Source organism: Lepus europaeus, chromosome 8 (assembly GCF_033115175.1).
Source record: "Lepus europaeus isolate LE1 chromosome 8, mLepTim1.pri, whole genome shotgun sequence".
NCBI classification, from domain to species: Eukaryota; Metazoa; Chordata; class Mammalia; order Lagomorpha; family Leporidae; genus Lepus; species Lepus europaeus.
In genome coordinates, this window is record NC_084834.1 from 50,090,101 (window position 1) to 50,109,529 (window position 19,429).

General features: G+C 38.9%; 1 protein-coding gene across 1 annotated transcript in view; it reads right to left on the minus strand.

The window, feature by feature from the left end:
* Positions 1 to 19,429, minus strand: part of SLC25A31 (solute carrier family 25 member 31) — a 40,974-nt gene that overhangs the window by 7,805 nt on the left and 13,740 nt on the right. The window contains exons 2-4 of the mRNA XM_062199658.1: positions 9,881 to 10,008; positions 4,824 to 4,941; positions 2,692 to 2,846 (exon numbers count right to left, since the gene is read on the minus strand). Of these exons, the coding sequence (XP_062055642.1) occupies positions 2,692 to 2,846; positions 4,824 to 4,941; positions 9,881 to 10,008 (401 nt within the window). The remainder of the gene's footprint in view (positions 1 to 2,691; positions 2,847 to 4,823; positions 4,942 to 9,880; positions 10,009 to 19,429) is intronic.

Here is a 19,429-nt window from a genome sequence, read left to right on the forward strand (position 1 = left end):
TATATAGGAAGTGGAGCAGCTGGAACTTGAACCAACACCCATATGAGATGCAGGCGCTCAGGCCAGGGTGTTAACCCACTGCACCACAGTGTCGGCCCCAAAAGGATAATTCTTATAAATACATAAAATACATATAAATACATAAAATACACAACATCCAGCATTGTAGTGTAATGGGTTAAGCCACCACCTGTAATGTTACAATTCCATATAGGTGCCAGTTCAAGTACTGGCTCCACTTCCAATCCAGCTCCTTGTTAATGGCTTGGGAAAGCAGCAGAAGATGGTCTGAGTGCTTGGGCCCCTGCACTCACAAGGGAGACCCAGAAGAAACTCCTGGCTCTTGGCTTCGGTCTGGCCCAACCCCAGCCAATGTGGCCATTTGGGGAGTGGACCAGTGGATAGAAGATTCTCTGTCTCTTCCTCTCTCTGTGTAATGTTGACTTTTAAATACATAAATAAATTTTTAAAAATACATAAAAGAGCTCTCAATTATACCTGAAACACAATAAAAACAGTTGGATTTTATAACAGCAGATCAGGAAGAAACAGGGATGCCAGCCAACATGCAGCTATCCTTCAAAGGAACACACAGGGTGGGAGGAGATGGCAGGCATTTGGTGCAGAGGTTAAGCTGCAGCTTGGGATGCCCACATCACCTGTAGGGGTACCTACATTTGAGGACTGGCTCCACCCTACATTCCAGCTTCCTGTTAATGCACACTGGAAGGCAGCAGGTTCAAGTACTTGGGTTCTTGTCACCCAAAGTTCCAGGATCCTGCCTCAGCCTAGCCCAACCCTGGCTGTTGTACATATTTGGGGAGTGAACAAGAAAATGGGAGAGTTTTGTTTCACTCTCTCTGCCTTTAAAATGAGCTAAATAAAAGAAAATTACTTTAAAAAGAATATGGGGAGAAAAAAGCACATTTAGAAAAACAACGGATTTACTAATGGCACACAAAACCAAGGAGAGAGCAGCCAGGGACCAAATAAGTTTTCCCCTGGCTCTTTGTGGAGTTAAAAAAAAAATGAAAGAATACCTGCTATTATCAACAGATGATATTTAATGAGCAGCTTTAAAGTTCTAAGTAATGTCTTTAAATTTTACAACCAATGTAGCTGATAACAGAGAAAAGAAGAGGGCGAGCATAAATTTCTCTGTGATTAAGTAAACGTACCTGAGATTTGTAATTTCTATTAACATATCTGTTAAAAAAATATGTTATCTAGACCACAATAAAATTTAATTACATTTATGCTAACGAAGGAGGGCAGAAATGATATATAAATCTATTACAAAATTTCCCTCTAGTTTTCATCTTATTTAATAAATAACACTGATATTAATTCTATTGCTATTGTGATTAAAAGCATAGACCTGTTGTTTGAAATTTAACACGTTTATTACATAATCATTCCTAACTTATTTATGTGAAAAATAATTTTTTCAAAAAGATTTATTTATTTGAGAGGTACAATTAGAGAGAGAGAGAGAGAGAGAGAGAGAGAGAAGGAGACAGACAGGTCTTTCATCTGCTGGTTCATTCCCCAAATGGCTGCAATGGCTGGAACTGCGCGTATCTGAAGCCAGGAGCCAGGAGCTTCTTCCGGGTCTCCCACCTGGATGCAGGGGCCTAAGGACTTGGGCCATAGCAGAGAGCTGGATCAGAAGAGGAGCAGCTGAAATACAAACTGGCACCCACATGGGATGCTGGTGCTACAGGCAAAGGTGCTACAGTGCTGGTCCCTCAAAATGACTTTAAAACTATCTCAGGACACTATGAAGGCATAAAGTACTTAACAAAGTCCCTAGAACTAAGTAATAGCTCAAAAAAATGGTAACCATCATTAGAATCTTCCTTTCTCCTACATTATGGAAGTGTTAGCTACTCAAATAATTGCAGAAGTACTTGGAGAATAAAGCAAAGCATTTAACAGAATCTAATACATAATTAAATGATAATAACATTTATTTAATTAATTATGCCTTGCCTATTTCCCAACATGATAACATGAAGTTAATTATTTGTATGTAAAAAGTACTAATAAAGTTAATGTGTGGAGCCAGTGTTGTGGCATAGCAGATAAAGCCGCCACCTCCAGTACCAGCATCACATATGGGCACCAGTTCAAGTCACAGCTGTTCCACTTCCAATCCAGCTCTTTGCTAATGCACTTGGGAAAGCAGTGGAAGATGGCCCAAGTCCTTGGGACCCTGAATCTATGTGGGAGACCTGGAGGAAGCTCCTGGCTTTGGACTGGCCCAGCTCCAGCCATTGCAACCATTTGAACCACTGGATGGACAATGTCTCTCTCTTTCCCCCGCCCCTCCCTCTCCCTCTCTGTACCCAGCCTTTGAAATAAACAATAAAAGTTAATGTGAAATCAGAAAAACTGTTAGATACCTTTCTATATGCCAAAAGTTTGTGATATAATTAAATATAATTTTCCATTTGCAACACAAAATATAATGCACACACCATGACAAAAGTATGCTTTTGATACACATTTTATATATAGTCAGAACCATAATACATATTTAGTATGCTAAAGTCATGATTTAACAGAATTTCATCTCTTATCATTTGATTCTTATAATCAAAAGCAATATCCACTGAATATGTTACTAAGTAGAATAAAAAGAAATGCACCATTTATGTAGTCTATCTAAGTTAAAGCTCCAAAATTTACCTTAACTGTGTCATAAGCTCCAAAGTAAGAGGCTCGGTACACAATGATTCCCTGAACTGAAACACCAAACCCTTGGTATAAACCAACTATGCCATCTGATTTTGCTATTTTCATAATGCAGTCACCTAGACCCTTGAATTGTCGCTCTTCAGGACCTAAAATAAAACCATTTAAAATATATTAGCAATATTACATAACAAATAAATACTTTAGTCAAAGTAAATTAAACATCTTATAGATTTTAATGATCTGGAATTCAAATTGGAATTTTAATGAAGAAGGCACAAATCTAAATCCTTTCATTCATTTGAAAATAAAAAAGATTTCAAGCAGTATTTTAAAATAAATTAACTGAAGACCTTTCTGTCTCTCCTTCTCTCAGTCAGTAACTCTATCGCTCAAATAAATAAATAAAATAATCAAAAACAAACAAATAAATAAATAAAAGGGAATGGCGCTGTGGCCTCAGTAGGTTAATCCGCCTGCAGTGCCAGCATTCCAAATGGAAAACAGTTCTAGTTCTGGCTGCTTCTCTTCCAATCCAGCTCTCTGCTGTGGCCTAGGAAAGCAGTGGAAGATGGCCCAGATGTTTGGACCCCTGCACCCATGTGGGAGACTCAAAGAAAGCTCCTGGCTCCTGGTTCCTGGCTTCAGATCGGTGCAGCTCCGGCCTTTGCAGCCATTTGGGGAGTGAACTAGTAGACGGAAGACCTTTCTCTCCGTCTCTCCCTCTCACTTTATTTCTGAAATAAATAAAATCTTAAAAAATAAATTAATCAATAAATAAACTGCAAATATTAACAAAAATCAATCTAATTCAAACAATCTGACTTAAAATATTTCATTAGACTTACCCAGATTTACTAGAAAATACTTAGGAATAAAAAACATTCTAGGACTGTTGAAAAAAAGACAAAGCTTAAAACTAGTTTAGGACAAATACTTAATATGATGTGTCATATCTTCTCAGTTTTGCTGGTTTTGTATTTTCCTTTGACTTAGAACTCCTTGATAATATCTTAATTATAATCTTCTAAAATAAACTAAATTCTCATAATTTTGAAAAACTACAGAACTTAAAGCAAGATACACTAAGTTGTTTTTATTTTTAAGCAATAAAAATTTTGACTTTCAGTTGTAACAGCTGGAATTCATACTTTTACCCTTGTTCAAACTGCTATCCCTTTTGAGACATTTTCTCTGATCACTTACCTATAATTGGTGTCATTCTCTTAATTTTTTTTCCTAGCATTTATCATTAAGTGACATTGTTTTAGTCATTCATTCCTTTTTTTATTACTTGTGTCAACATTAAACTATAAGGTATATTAAGCATGAGCTCCATGTCTTATATCTGCAATGTGTATACACATATAAACAATCAAACACACACCCTGTGTCTGAGAGAGGACCTGGTTTTTAGCAAGCACTCAATAAAGATTTGTTAAATGAACCTATGCTCCCTGAAGAAACCCTGTTAAAAGAGTAATAGAGTAATAAAAGTTTTACAGTCACATAGGTAAAGAAGAGTTCATGACAGAGAAATGAAATTCACAGTTTTCCAAGACAGAAAGGACTGCCGGGTCTTGAACCAGCGCCCATATGGGATGCCAGTGTAATTTCCTAACAGCAACATTAGAAACCAGAAGCTAGGGTAATGCTTTCAAATTTTTGAAGGAAAATAATTTTAAATCTAGAATTTTATATATATTGAAAAATAAAGGTAAAACAAGTATTTTTAGACATTAAAGATTTCAATTTACCTCCTATTTCTGCTTCTCAGAAAGCTACCAAAGAATACAGTCTCCCAAAACAAGGCTGTAACAACAAAATAGGAAGATGTGATATTTAAGTAAGGATAGAGGCTAAAGGAATCTGCAGGTTGAGTTGTGCATCTCATCTAGACAGGAGCCATAGAAGGGGCTCTCTAGGAAGAAAATGGAAGTAAGCTATAAGTAGACTTCGGGTTTGCTTTTGTTACAACTGGCATCCCCTCTGCCTCTTTTAAGGAAAAAGAAAAAAGTCTAATTAGGCTCCATTGTTTGGTTGAGAGTAAAATCTGTATACTGTATCTAGTAACAGATAGTTCCCAGCAAAAATAAGAAAGAAGTAGTATTTCTAAACATACATACTTTTTCCAATGTCAACACCTAACCGAGTTCGGGCAAAATCTAGAGGATAAACCACACACAAAGATGTTGCTCCGGCAGCTCCACCAGAAGCCAGGTTTGCCAAAAACCACCTCCAGAACTGAAACAAAAAAAGTAGTTATTACACTAAAGACTCTCTTTAAAGCAGCTGGTAAATTCTTTTTAAAATAAACATTAAAAGATCAGATTCTTTAAATAGAAAATGAAAAAAAGAGAAATGAAAGAAAAAAAGGATAAGAAAAAAGGTCAGATTCACAAGCTGTTTATATAAATATCTATAAATAACATATACCATATTATCCAAAATATTTCTCTTCATACCCACGTAGCCTTTGTGTATCACTATGCAGTCTGAGAGAGATAGTTTAGATGTGACCTTCAGAAACTTGACAATATTTTAACATTCACCAGCAAAAGGGGCCCAAGTTACCAAGAGAGGCCATATTAGATAATCATTCCTTCTGACCTTAATGTTAGCTACATCCATCATTTTTAAATGTCGGGCATATATGGAACCTTCAGTTGTGCCCTATTCTTGGGAGGGGAACAGTAGTACTTCATAATGCCCTAGTTTCGCTTTGTAATTATATTTGAATTAAATTTTAACAGTTCAAAAATATATACTTATATTCAAATGACATCAAAATTGGAAGACATCAGTTACAATGTAGTTGAGTGGCATGTAGGTTAGGCCTTTTTGGTCTACCAGCTCACATGTGTTGTTGAGGAAGTATAATTCTTTTTGATAAACATTAAAGATGTGGCCTTTCCAGGCCCAGCAAGCTGCTCTTCAACATCTGGGGAATATGGAAAAAGAAAAGAAATTCTGAATTTGAGCTGTTAAGGAAAATCCAGGTAATAAGTCCTCTGTAATCATTAAATAAAGTGAATAATATTCTAGTCAAGCTTTATTCTCTGGCTCTTATTTCTTTTTTTTTTCTTTCTTTTTTTTTTTTTTTTTTTTTGACAGGCAGAGTGGACAGTGAGAGAGAGACAGAGAGAAAGGTCTTCCTTTTGCCGTTGGTTCACCCTCCAATGGCCGCCGCGGTAGCACGCTGCAGCCGGCGCACCGCGCTGTTCCGATGGCAGGAGCCAGGTGCTTCTCCTGGTCTCCCATGGGGTGCAGGGCCCAAGGACTTGGGCCATCCTCCACTGCACTCCCTGGCCACAGCAGAGAGCTGGCCTGGAAGAGGGGCAACTGGGACAGGATCGGTGCCCCGACCGGGACTAGAACCCAGTGTGCCGGCGCCGCAAGGCGGAGGATTAGCCTAGTGAGCCGCGGCACCGGCCCTGGCTCTTATTTCTAATAAGCTTTAATCTTTTCTTTCTTTATTTGAAAGTTATGTGGCAGGGGGAGGGGTGAGGAAGGAGGTGGGGAGCACGTGCCTTACATCTGTTGGTTCACTTCCCAGATGACTACAACAGCTCGGACTGAGCCAGGCTGATGCCAGGAGCTTCATTCAGGTCTCCTGCATGGGTGGCAGGAGCCCAAGTATTTGGGTCATCTTCCACTGCCTTCCCAGGCTATTAGCAGGGAGCTGGATTGGAAGGGGAGCAGCACCCATATTTGATGTCTGTGTTGTTGCCAGCAGCTTCATCTACTACGTCACAATTCTGGCCCCAAGTTTTAAGTCTTCAATAGCTTAGGAACTCTCCAAATTTTTTCTTGGCTTGGAATGTCTTTCCTTGATGATTTCTAGTTGAAGTTCTATCACCTTTCATGAAATCTTGTCTTAACGCTAACTCCTCTCAAATTTAATGCAATCATAAATATACACATATACACAAGCAGTGCTGCAATGAAAATGGCAGTCTAGATACCTCTTCAACATAATGATTTTGGTTTCTTTGGATATACCCAGTAGTGGGACCGCTGGATCATACACTAGTTCTGTGACAGGAGCCTTTCTGAAATAGCAGAACAGGTCTACCCTGGGATGGAATGCAACCCCATGTACCTGCTTGTAACTGCTCCAATATCTGCCTGACAGCACAGAGTGATTATGCTAACCAGTACCAGACAGCGTACAGCTCAGTATGTGTGGGGAAGACATATTATGTGTATTAAGGGAAACTAGTTAAACATTATCAGCAACTTTTATCTTTAGGTGCAATCTTTTATCTATAGCCTCCATGTAGCATTAGAATAGCCAAATATATGTATGTAGCCATATAAGGGAGACAAAGAAGCTAAAACATATATAAGGAAATGCCTTTCTTTGTTCGGGGCTCAGTCCTTTTGGAAGTGAATTCAACTGAGCCTTATGCCAGCATAATAGACTGTTTTTTCCCATTGAAGCCTCAGTGTCCCATATTTCTGTTCAAGCACCCTGTTACAGTTCTATTTTTAATTTTTTTTGAGATTTATTATTTGGAAGAGAGAGAGAGAGAGAGAGAGAGAGAGAGAGAGAGAGAGAGAGATTGATCTTCCATCCATTGGATTATTCCCCAAATGGCCATAGCAGCCAGGATTGGGCCATGCAGAAGCAATGAGCTAGGAACTCTATATGGTTCTCCAAGGTGGGTGGCAGGGGCCCAGGCACTTGGGTCATCTTCTGCTGCTTTCCTAGGCACATTAGCAGGGAGCTGGATTGGAAGTGGAGTAGCCAGGACTCAAAACAGCACTCACATGGGATGCTGGCGTCACAGGTGTCAATTGCCCCATTGTGCCACAAAAATGGTCCTTATTTTTACATTTTTTTTGAGGAAACTCTATAGTGTTTACTAAAATGACTGTACTAATTTATATCCCAACAACAGTATACAAGGGTTCCTTTTTAATTGTGTAAACTGAACCAGTTGAAATGTCTATGGCACTGGCTGTTTAATTGTCAGTCCTCTTTAATTAGTGCATGAACAAGATTAATTTTTCCCTTGTACATGGATATGTATGATCTGCCACTTTAAGCTTCATCTTCATCACTGTCTCATCTTTTTTTTTTTAAGATTTATTTATTTATTTGAAAGTCAGAGTTGAAGAGGGAGCAGGGGAGACAGGGAGAGAGGGGGGGGAGGGGGAGGGGGGAGGGGGAGGGGCGAGAGAGAGCGAACTTCTATCCACTGGTTTATTCCCCAAATGGTTGCAAAAGCCAGAGCTAGGCTGATCTGGAGCCAAGAGCCAGGAGCTTTTTTCAGGTCTCCCACATTGGTATAGGGACCCAAAGACTTGGGCCATCTTCCACTGCTTTCCCAGGTGCCTTACCAGGGAGCTGGATTGGAAGTGGAGCAGCTGGGACTTGAACTGATGCCCATATGGGATGCCAGGGCTGTAGGTGGTGGCTTTACCCACTATATCACAGTGCCAGTCCCATCTCATCTCTTCTTAAAACAAGTTATCCATTTTTTGAACTGCTGACTTCTTTAGGGTATTGTCCTTCTAATTTTTTTAAAGTATCAGTGATTTCACTATAATTCCATCCAATTTTACTACAAAATTTACATTTATTCTTTTCTTAATTTTAGCAGAAGTCATGTGTGTCTAATACTTTTTTTTTTTTTTTGACAGGCAGAGTGGACAGTGAGAGAGAGACAGAGAGAAAGGTCTTCTTTTTTTCTGTTGGTTCACCCTCCAATGGCCGCTGCGGCCAGCACCCTGCGCTGATCCGAAGCCAGGAGCCAGGTGCTTCCTCCTGGTCTCCCATGTGGGTGCAGGGCCCAAGCACTTGGGCCATCCTCCACTGCACTCCTGGGCCACAGCAGAGAGCTGGACTGGAAGAGGAGCAACCGGGACAGAATCCGGCACCCCGACCGGGACTAGAACCCGGGGTGCCGGTGCCGCAGGCAGAGGATTAGGATTAGCCTAGTGAGCCGTGGTGCTGGCCCATGTGCATCTTCTATGAACTTTTTTGAAGACTGCTTGGATAGTTACAATGTTATATCCTTGTGATGAACTGACTCTTTATCATTATATAATGACTTTTTTTTTTATTTTTTTTTTTTTTTACAGTCTCTTAGTCTATATTATATCAGTGCAGGTTGAATACTTTTCATCTAAAATACTTGGAAGTGTAAGTGTTCAAGTTTTAGATTTTTTTTTGAATTTGCGATATTCCCATAAACCTTACTGTTGAATATCTCTAATCTGGAAATTCAAAATCCAAAATGAAGTGGAGACAAATGACAATGTAGGGGGGCTGGCACTGTAGTGTGGCGGGGTATGGTCGCCACCTGCAGTGCTGGCATCCTATGTGAGCGCCAGTTAAGTCCTCGCTGCTCTACTTCCGATCCATCTCTCTGCTATGGCCTGGGAAAGCAGAAGATGGCCCAAGCCCTTGGGCTCCTGCACTCACATGAGAGACCTGAAAAAAGCCTCTGACTCTTGGCTTCATATCAGCACGGCTCCAGCCATTGTGGCCAGTTGGGCATTGAACCAGCAGATAGAAGACTCTCTCTCCCTCTCTCTCTGTGTAACTCTGCTTTCAAATAAATAAATAAATCTTTTTAAAAAAAGGCAATGTAGCTCACACCAGCAAGCAATTTTGAAATTGAGATTTTGTAACCAAGGTAATTATCTTTAAAAACAAATAAAAAAGCATCTTGGTAACAAAAATGAGGATTCTCTAACCTAAGTTTGTTATTTTCCTGTTTTGTTTGACTTGATTGTCATACAGACTTTAATCTCAGGCAAACAGATCATTAGTAATGATGAAAAAAATTACTTCTTTGGGCAATAAATTACCTCAGTGGTAGGAAATATAATATAATGCTGTCTACTTTTGTGCTCAAGAAAAACTGATAATGCTGAATTTCCCCAGTGCACAGAAACAGTGATTGTATGATATAAACTCTATTAAATTTCATATTTATTCAGAAAAATATTGCCTTCAGATAAAGATCCCTTAACTGATGAAGCTATAAGAAGTTTATATGAACTTTATGAAATTTAACATAATTCTGTTTTTCAAATATAATCTCTATAACTTAATACATCCTATGTTAACAATATGTTCTGATTTTTTTTCTCCCTCTCCAAGTATAAAACATCATAAGCAAGACAAATCTAACCATTTAAAAAATTTTAAGTATTGAAATATAATTACCTGTTTTTCTTTATTAACTCCAGACATGAAGAGTTGTTTGTATTTGTCTTTAAAAGCAAAATTTAGAGCTTGTGTTGGAAAGTACCGGATAACATTTGCCAAATTGCCTCGCCAATAACTAAAGAAACCTGTAAAAGAAAACATATAAATGTATAAATTTATATCACATTATTACTAGAGAATTCTCAGTTACAACAACTTTAGGTCTTTAACTATCTAAAGCATACCCTTTCTCATGAAAACAAAAAAAAAGTTTTCTAAAATTTGTGTGTCCATGAAGACAGGAGGCAGTGTTAACTCAATGTCCTCCACTCAAATTTCAATTTAAAATATCTTAAACAGATAAAACCTAGGGGAAACATTAGTTGAAAATAGGGGTCTTTCCTAATGAAAAACCAGAGCTCATGAGTATTTGTCAGAGGTCAATTATCCCTTTGCCTCATTTTCAAACCTTGAGGTCTAATGCCTATTTTTGTTAGAAGTGAGCATGCTGGAAAGAGCAAATATATTCACTTACTGGTTTGTACATATACTTATAGGAATGAGAAAGCCATAAGAGTGTCTTCAGCTTTGTGTTCTCTGAATGGGGCTGGAATATAGCCAGAAAAGGAATCCATTTTAATTCAAGGAAGTCTCTACAGGCCTAAAATAATCTTTTGCTTGCTGGGTTAGCATTCAGAAACTGGCAAATCTGGATTGTATACCAATAGAGGGAAAAATGTTATTTGTTAAATAATTACACCTTTGAGAAAAATATAGAATCTTGGTGAATCAAAGATTAATTATAAAGTGATTTCACAAAGACAACTAAAGAAGCATATGCAATAGTGAACAATAATCTCAGTGCTGATAGTTTTCTCAATTTTAACAATGGTATTTAACATAATTCTAAGAGCTACCACTCAGCATTTACCATGAATCAGGTACCAGTAAAGGATTTGTATATATTTCATATAATCTTATACTATATTTATGATGTAGGTTTTCCTATAATACTCATTTTAAACATGTACAAAGTGAAACTTAAAAAAGTTTAAAAATTGTCCAAGGACACTGAACATTTGGAATCAAGCTTTCTGTCTCACCTCAAAGCTCTACTCTGGGTTTAGGCTTCTGGAGAAATAAATAATAGAGTATTAGAAAATTATTAAAATAATGGGTTGGCATTGTAGCACAATAGGTTAAGCTACTGTTTGAGACACCTGCATCTCTTATCAGACTGGTGGTTTGAGTTCTGGCTTTCCACTCTTGTTCCAGCTCCCTGCTAATATACCTGGGAAAGCAGTGGATGATACTCAAGTACTTGAGTTCTTGCCACCAGTATGGGAGACCCAGGTGGAGGTCAAGCCTGGCTTCAGCTGTGGTGGTCATTTGGGAGTGAAACAGTGGATGGAAGATCTTTTTCTCTGTCATTCTGCCTTCCAAATAAATAAATAATCTTAACAAAACTATTAAATTATGGTAAGTAAAGCTCTATAGGAAACTGATTACCATAAAAATTTTTGAACATGAAGAAAATTAGAGAACTCACAAATCTGAGGAGTCTTCAAAAATGCTGTGTTGTGAAAAACTATTCATGAATTTCAAATGTTTTTTGTACTGAAGTAAAACCTTTCAATTCCATTTTCCAAGAATTTTTGAAGTACTTTCATATGCAGAAACACATTTCTAAACAAGCAATGGGTCAAAGAAGAAATGAAAAGAGCAAAAAACTATGTTGAGACAAACTGAAATGGAAATACAACACATAGACTTAGGGAATGTAGCAAAAGCAGATTTAAGAGAGAAGTTTATAGTGAAAAGTACTTACATCAAAACAGAAAGATCTTAAACAATCTAACTTTGTACTTCAAGAAACTAGAAAATGAACAAACTAAGCCCAAAGTTAGCAAAAGGAAGGAAAAAAAATGAAAACAGAGACTACACAAACAGCAAGGATCAATGAAAGTAAGAACCAGTTTTTAAAAAGATAAACAAAATTGATAAATCTTTAACCAGACTAAAAAAGAGAGAGAAGACTTAATTAATATAAATGAAAATTGAGACATTACATCTGGTACCACAGTAATGCAAAGGTTCATAAGAGACTGCTATGAACAATTACATGCCAAGAAACTAGATAACCTAGAAGTGGTGGATGAATTCCTAGAAACATACAACCTACCACACTGAACCATGAAAAGTGTGAGTAGACCAAGAACGAATAAGGTGACTGAATCACTAAGCAGAGAGACAGAGAGAGATAGACACACACACACACACACACACACACAGAGAGAGAGAGAGAGAGAGAGAGAGAGAGAGGGAGAGAGAGATCTTCCATCCACTGGTTCACTCTCCAAATGGTTCCAACACCCAGGTCTGGGCTAGCCAGAAATTACATCCTGATATCTCATATGGATGGCAGAGGCTCAAGCAATTGGACCATATTTTACTATCTTCCCCAGAGCATTAACAGACAGCTGGTGTTGCAAACAGCAGCTTAACCTGATGGATCTCAATGCTGAACTCAGACACTGAGTTTTTTTTTTTTTTTTTAATTAAAACATAGTACATGAGAGACTTTCAAGATGGTGAAATAGAGAGGGAGCTCACTGCTCTAGTCTAGGGGAAAATAGTTAAAGAAAAAAAGAGTGGGGAGAGTGCAATTTCAGGTTAGAGTTAGGGAGAAAAGAGCAGAGAAAACTCCATGCAAATTAAAGAGACACAGTGGACCTACGTGGAGGCACACAACTCAGGACCCCAGCAGCCAAGAGCCTCAGCACCAGCTTTGGAGAGTGAGCTGAAAGCAGACTGCAGAAGCCCAAGCCATTGGTGATAAAGCTGCATGAGGAGCCTGGCGTGAGTCTGGCGCAGAGCCCTATGGGGGACAGCATACCAGCCAACCTAAACGAAAAAAAAAAAAATGGGGGAGGGAGCACATTTCTCTCTCCCAGACCACTTGGCTCCCATGTCCTGTAACTAGCCAAGAGAGGGTGGACACCATTTTGGACATAAATAACAGCTCCATCAACTTGTGTTCATGTGCCCAGCAACCAACTGAGAAGAGAGGTCTGAGTCTGGCTGTGAGAAATGACAGGGGTCATTTCTCATGGGTGCTCGTGACTGCGGGAGCATTGTGTGCCAGGACTATGAAAACACTGTGGCTGCATGGGAGGGTGCAGGGTGTAGCTGGGATTTTGGGCAGTCACTATGAGAGGCTCTACACACACAGAGGTCCCTGATTCCCTGGAGAGGGTCATTGCTATGGGATCTGTGCTCACACTTAGGACTGCATAGATCCTTTGTGTGGTTCTTGTGGCAGCAAGGATGTAAACTGTACCCACTGGGGCTAGTGCCCAGGCATTGGTCTCCTTTGAAGAGAAGAGGTAAGTGTGAAAATATGTCAACAGAGCAGAACAAACCTTCCTCTAATTAAAAAAAAAAAAAACAAGAGAGGAGACTGGCGGTGGCACTGTGGCATAATGGGTAAAGCTGCCGCCTTCAGTGCCAGCATCCCATGTGGGCACTGGTTTGAGTTCCGACTGCTCCACTTCCGATCCATCTCTCTGCTATGGCCTGAGAAAGCATTAGAGGATGACACAACTCCTTGAGCCCCTGCACATGCATGGGAGACCTGGAAGAAGCTCCTGGGTCCTGGCTTCGGATTGGTGCAGTTCCAGCCATTGCAGCCAATTGGGGAGTGAACCAGCAGATGGAAGACCTCCCTCTCTCTCTCTGCCTCTCCTTCTCTCTCTCTGTGTAACTCTGATTTTCAAGTAAGTAAATAAATCGTTTTTTAAAAAAGAGGATATTTACCATGTCCAATTTGGGTTTCACCTTGGACACTCCCTTCATCCTGGAGCACTGAACAGAGATCTCTGGCCACACCTGCACATGCCTCTGGGTATTCATAGAAAGAGTGGATACTACATTAAGCCACAGAGGTGTAGTCCAAAGATAAAAGCCATCACAGGGGGAAAAAAACCAAAAAACAAAAAAATCCTTAACAAGCATCTCCACAAATGCCTAATAATAAATGCAACAATACAAGAAACAAGAGTTAGAAAGACAACATGATGCTCCTAAAAGAATACAACACATCAATACTAGAATGTGAAAATAATGAGATTGAAGAAATGCTAGAAATGGAATTCAAGGGGCTGGCGCTGTGGCGCAGCAGGTTAAAGCCTCAGCCTGCAGTACTAGCATTCCATATGGGTGCCGGTTTGAGACCCAGCTGCTCCACTTCTGATCCACCTCTCTGCTATGACCTGGGAAAGCAGTAGAAGATGGCCCAAGTCCTTGGGACCCTGCACCTGTGTGGGAGACCCGAAGGAAGCTCCTGGCTTCTGGCTTCAGAATGGCACAGCTCCAGTCACTGTGGCCAACTGGGGAGTGAACCAGCAGATGGAAGACCCCCCCCCCCCGTCTGTCTCTCCTCTCTCTGTGTAACTCTGACTTTCAAATAAATAAATATTTTTAAAAAAGAAATGGAGTTCAAAAAATTGATTGTAGTATTACTTAGAAGTAATCAGAAGCAAATTTACAAACTAATGAAATCTGTACATGACATGAAAGAAAATTTCTCCTGAGAACTGTGATCTTAAAGAGAAATAAAAAATGAAATACTGGAAATGAAGAATTCAACAGAACAAATGGGAAGCCTTAACAACAGATTCAGTAAAGCAGAAGAAAGAATATCCAAGAATACAAATCTCTGGAAATTTACAGTCAGACAAAAAAAAAAAAAGTGCTGGACACTTGAGGGAAACTATGAAATGACCCAACATATGGATCTTTGAAGGGAAGGCTTGGAAAAATAGAAGGGCTTTTTAGTGAAATAATTACAGAAAACATTCCTAACTTGGAGAAAGAAAGGGACGTCCAAGTACACAAGGCACATATAACTCCTAAAAGACACGACCAGAAAAGATCTTCACAACACATGTAGTCAAACTCTCCACAGTACAACATAAAGAAAAGATCCTAAAATGTGCACAACAAACACCAGATTACTTTCAAAGGATTAACAATTATACTACAGCTGACTTCTCATCAGAAACCCTATACACTAGGAGAGAATGGTGAGATTATTCCAAGTTTTTAGGAAAAAAAAAAACTCTCAATCCAGAATATTATATCCTGCAGAGCTTTCATTTAGAAATGAAGGTGAAATAAAGACCTTCCATAACAAAACAGAAATTGAAAGAACTTGTCATCACTTGTCCAGCCTTACAAATGATGCTCAAGGACATGCTACACAGAGAAACACAGAAACAGGGTCATCACTATAAAAGAAGATGAAGGAAGAAAATCCCTCAGCAAAAGTACAAAGGAAACCCAAAGTTTACAATTGGAATACTTATGGAAAAATGGCAGGGCCAAATTGTTACTTTTCAATAGCCACCTTGAATGTAAATGGATTCAACTCTCAAGTTAAAAGATACAGATTGGCTGAATGGATTAAAAATAAAACCCATCTATTTGCTGCCTACAAGAAACACATCTCACCAACAAAGATACACTCAGACTGAAAGTGAAAGGATGGAAAAAGATATTCCATGCTAACAGAAACCAGAAAAGAGCTGGAATAGACATCCTAATATCAGACAAAACAGACTTTAACACAAAAACTGTTAAAAGAGACAAAGAAGGGCACTATGTAATGATTAAGAAATCAATTCAACAGAAAGATGTGACATCATAAAAGTATATGAACTTAATTATAGGTCACCTGGCTATTTAAAATAAATGTCATCGGATCTAAAGGAAGACATAGACTCAAGTACAATAGCAACAGGGGACTTCAGTACTCCACTTTTAGCAATGGACAGATCAACCAGAAAGAAAATCAGCAAGGAAACAATAGTTAATTGACACTAGAGACCAAATAATCCTAATGGATATCTACAGAACTTTTAATCCTACAAATGAAGAGTACACATTTTCCTCACCAGTGCATGGAACTTTCTAGGATAGAACACATGCTAGGCCATAAAGCAAGTCTCAACAAATTAAAAATAATCAAAATCATAACATGATCTTCTCTGACCACAACAGGACGTAACTGGAAATCAAGAACTCAAGAATCTAGAACATATGTTAACACATGAAGACTAAAAAACATGCTCCTGAATGAACAGTGGGTCATTGAAGAAATCAAAAGAGAAATTCATTTCTGGAAATGAATGAAGATAATACAACATATAAAAACTTACAGGATATGGGAGGAAGGGGAAGTCCCACTTCGTTCCTAAATCTGTACATATGAAACACATGAAGGTTGTATAACTTAAACAAAATTAAAAAAAAAAATTAAGGAAACTTCCTCATCTATAAGAAATAAAGGATGGGGCCAGTGCCACGGCTCACTCGGCTAATCCTCTGCATGTGGCGCTGGCACCCCAGGTTCTTGTCCCGGTTGGGGCACCAGATTCTGTCCCAGTTGCTCCTCTTCCAGTCCAGCTCTCTGCTGTGGCCCGGGAAAGCAGTGGAGGATGGCCCAAGTGCTTGGGCCCTGCACCAGCATGGGAGACCAGGAGGAAGCACCTGGTTCCTGGCTTCAGATCTGTGCACCGTGCCGGCCACAACACGCTGGCTGTAGTGGCCACCTCAGGGGTGAACCAATGGAAAAAGGAAGACCTTCTCTCTGTCTCTCTCTCTCACTAACTCTGCCTGTCAAAAAAATAAAAAATAAAAATAAAAAATATAAAAAATAAAGGATGTATTATTCTGCAAAAAAAATTACAGTATATAGCAAAAGCAGTATTAAGAGAAAAGTTTATACAATTGGTGCCTACATCAAGAAATTGGAAAGGCAAACCAAATAAATGAGCTATCGATGCATCTCAAGGACAAAGAAAAGCAGTACCAAACCAAACTCAAAACTAGTAGTAGAAAAGAAATAATTAAAATTAGAGAAATAAACAAAACTGAAACCAAAAGAACAATACAAAAGATCAGCAAAATAAAGAGCTGGTTTTTTTAAAAAATTAAACAGAATTTACCCTTGGCCCTACTAACAAAAAAAAAAAAAGAGGACGACCCAAATCAATAAAATCTGAGATGAAAAAGGAAATGTAACAACAGATACCACATAAATAAAAATAATGATCAGAAATTACGACCAAGAGCTGTATGCCAACAAACTGGGAAACCTAGAAGAAATATATACATACAACCTACCTAAATTGAGCCACGATGACTAAGAAAACCTAAAAAGACCAATAACCAAGACAGATTGAATCAGTAATAAAGGCCTTCCCAGCAAAGAAAAGCTCAGGATCAGATTGCTTCATTGCTGAATTCTACTAGATGTTTTAAAGTAACGCCAATTCTTCTCAAGCTGTTCAAACAACTGAAAGGAAGGGAATCTTCCTGAACTCCTCTATAAAGCCAGCAACACCTTAATTCCTAAACCTGAAAAAGATAACAACAGAAAAAGAACTATAAATCAATTTCACTGATGAACATAGATGAAAAAAACCTCGTTTGTTGGAATAAATTTAACCAAGGATGTCAAAGATTTCTATGATGAGAATTACAAAACTTTGAAGAAAGAAATAGAATAAGACAAAAAATGGAAAAATCTCCCATATTAGTGGATTTGAAGAGTCAATAACATTAAAATGTCCATACTACTGAAAGCAATTTACAGATTCAACATGGTATCAATCAAAATACCAATAACATTCTTCTCAGATCTAGAAAAAATGATGTTGAAATTCATATGGAAGGCCGGCGCCACAGCTCACTAGGCTAATCCTCTGCCTGCGGTGCCGGCACCCCGGGTTCTAGTCCCGGTTGGGGCGCTGGTTCTGTCCTGGTTGCTCCTCTTCCAGTCCAGCTCTCTGCTGTGGCCCGGGGGGGGGGGGGGGCAGTGGAGGATGGCCCAAGTGCTTGGGCCTTGCACCCGCATGGGAGACCAGGAGGAAGCACCTGGCTCCTGGCTTTGGATCGGCGCAGTGTACCGGCCATAGCGGCCATTTGGGGGGTGAACCAACGGAAAAAGAAGACCTTTCTCTCTGTCTCTCTCTCACTGTCTAACTCTGCCTGTCAAAAGAAAAAAAAAAAAAGAAATTCATATGGAAATGCAAGAGACCCCAAATAGTTAAAGCAGTCATACTACAAAAATGAAGCTGGAGGCATCAAAAGCCAGATTTCAAGATATACTACAGGGAAATTATAATCAAAACAGCTTAGTACTGGTACAAAAACAGACAGATAGATCAATGGAACAAAACATAAATGCCAGAAATCAACCCACGCATCTACAACCAACTTATATTTGACAAAGGAGCTAAAATCAATCCCTGGAGCAAGGACAGTCTCTTCAACAAATGGTAGTGGGAAAATTGGATCTCCACATGCAGAAGTATGAAACTAGACCTATACCTTACACATTACACAAAAATCCACACAAAATGGATTAAAGACCTAAATCTTTGTTTCACTTTCATTCCTAAATGAAAGCTCTGCTGGGTACAGTATTCTAGATTGGCAATTTTTTTCTCTTACGACTTGGACTGTCTCTCCATTGCCTTCTAGCCTATAGGGTTTCTGATGAGAAGTCAGCTCTGAGTCTAATTGGAGATCCTTGGAAAGTAATTTGGTGTTTCTCTCATGCACATTTTAGAACCTTTTCTTTTTTTTTCATTTATTAAACTTTTATTTAATGAATATAAATTTCCAAAGTACAGCTTATGGGTTACAACGGCTTCCCCCCTCCCGTAACTTCCCTCCCACCCACAACCCTCCCCTTTCCCGCTCCCTCTCCCCTTCCAATCACATCAAGATTCACTTTCAATTCTCTTTATATACAGAAGATCAGTTTAGTATATATTAGGTAAAGATTTCAACAGTTTGCCCCCATATAGCAACACAAAGTGAAAAAAATACTGTTGGAGTACTAGTTATAGCATTAAATAAGAGTGTACAGCACATTAAAGACAGAGATCCTACATAATATTTTTTTTTAAAAATTAATTTTCTATGCCATTTCCAATTTAGCACCAGGTTTTTTTCATTTCCAATTATCTTTATATACAGAAGATCGATTCAGTATATAATTAGTAAAGATCTCATCAGTTTGTACCCACACAGAAACACAAAGTGTAAAAATACTGTTTCAGTACTAGTTATAGCATCACTGCACATTAGACAACACATTAAGGACAAATCCCACATGGGATGTAAGTACACAGTGACTCCTGTTGCTGACTTAACAATTTGACACTTAAATTTTAACTGAAAAGTGATCCCTGTTAAATATAAAAGTGGAAAAAGAGAGGGAGGAGATGTACAATTTGGGACATGCTCAATCGGACTTGCCCCGAATGGTGGAGTTAGAAATGTGCCAGGGGATTCCAATACAATCCCATCAAGGTGGCATGTACCAATGCCATCTCACTAGTCCAAGTGATCAATTTCAGTTCACAATTGATGGCTCTGATAGGTCTAAGAGTCAAAGGGATCACACAAACAAGACAAGTGTCTGCTAATACTAACTGATAGAATCAAAAAGGGAGAGAAAGATCCAACATGGGAAGTGGGATACACAGCAGACTC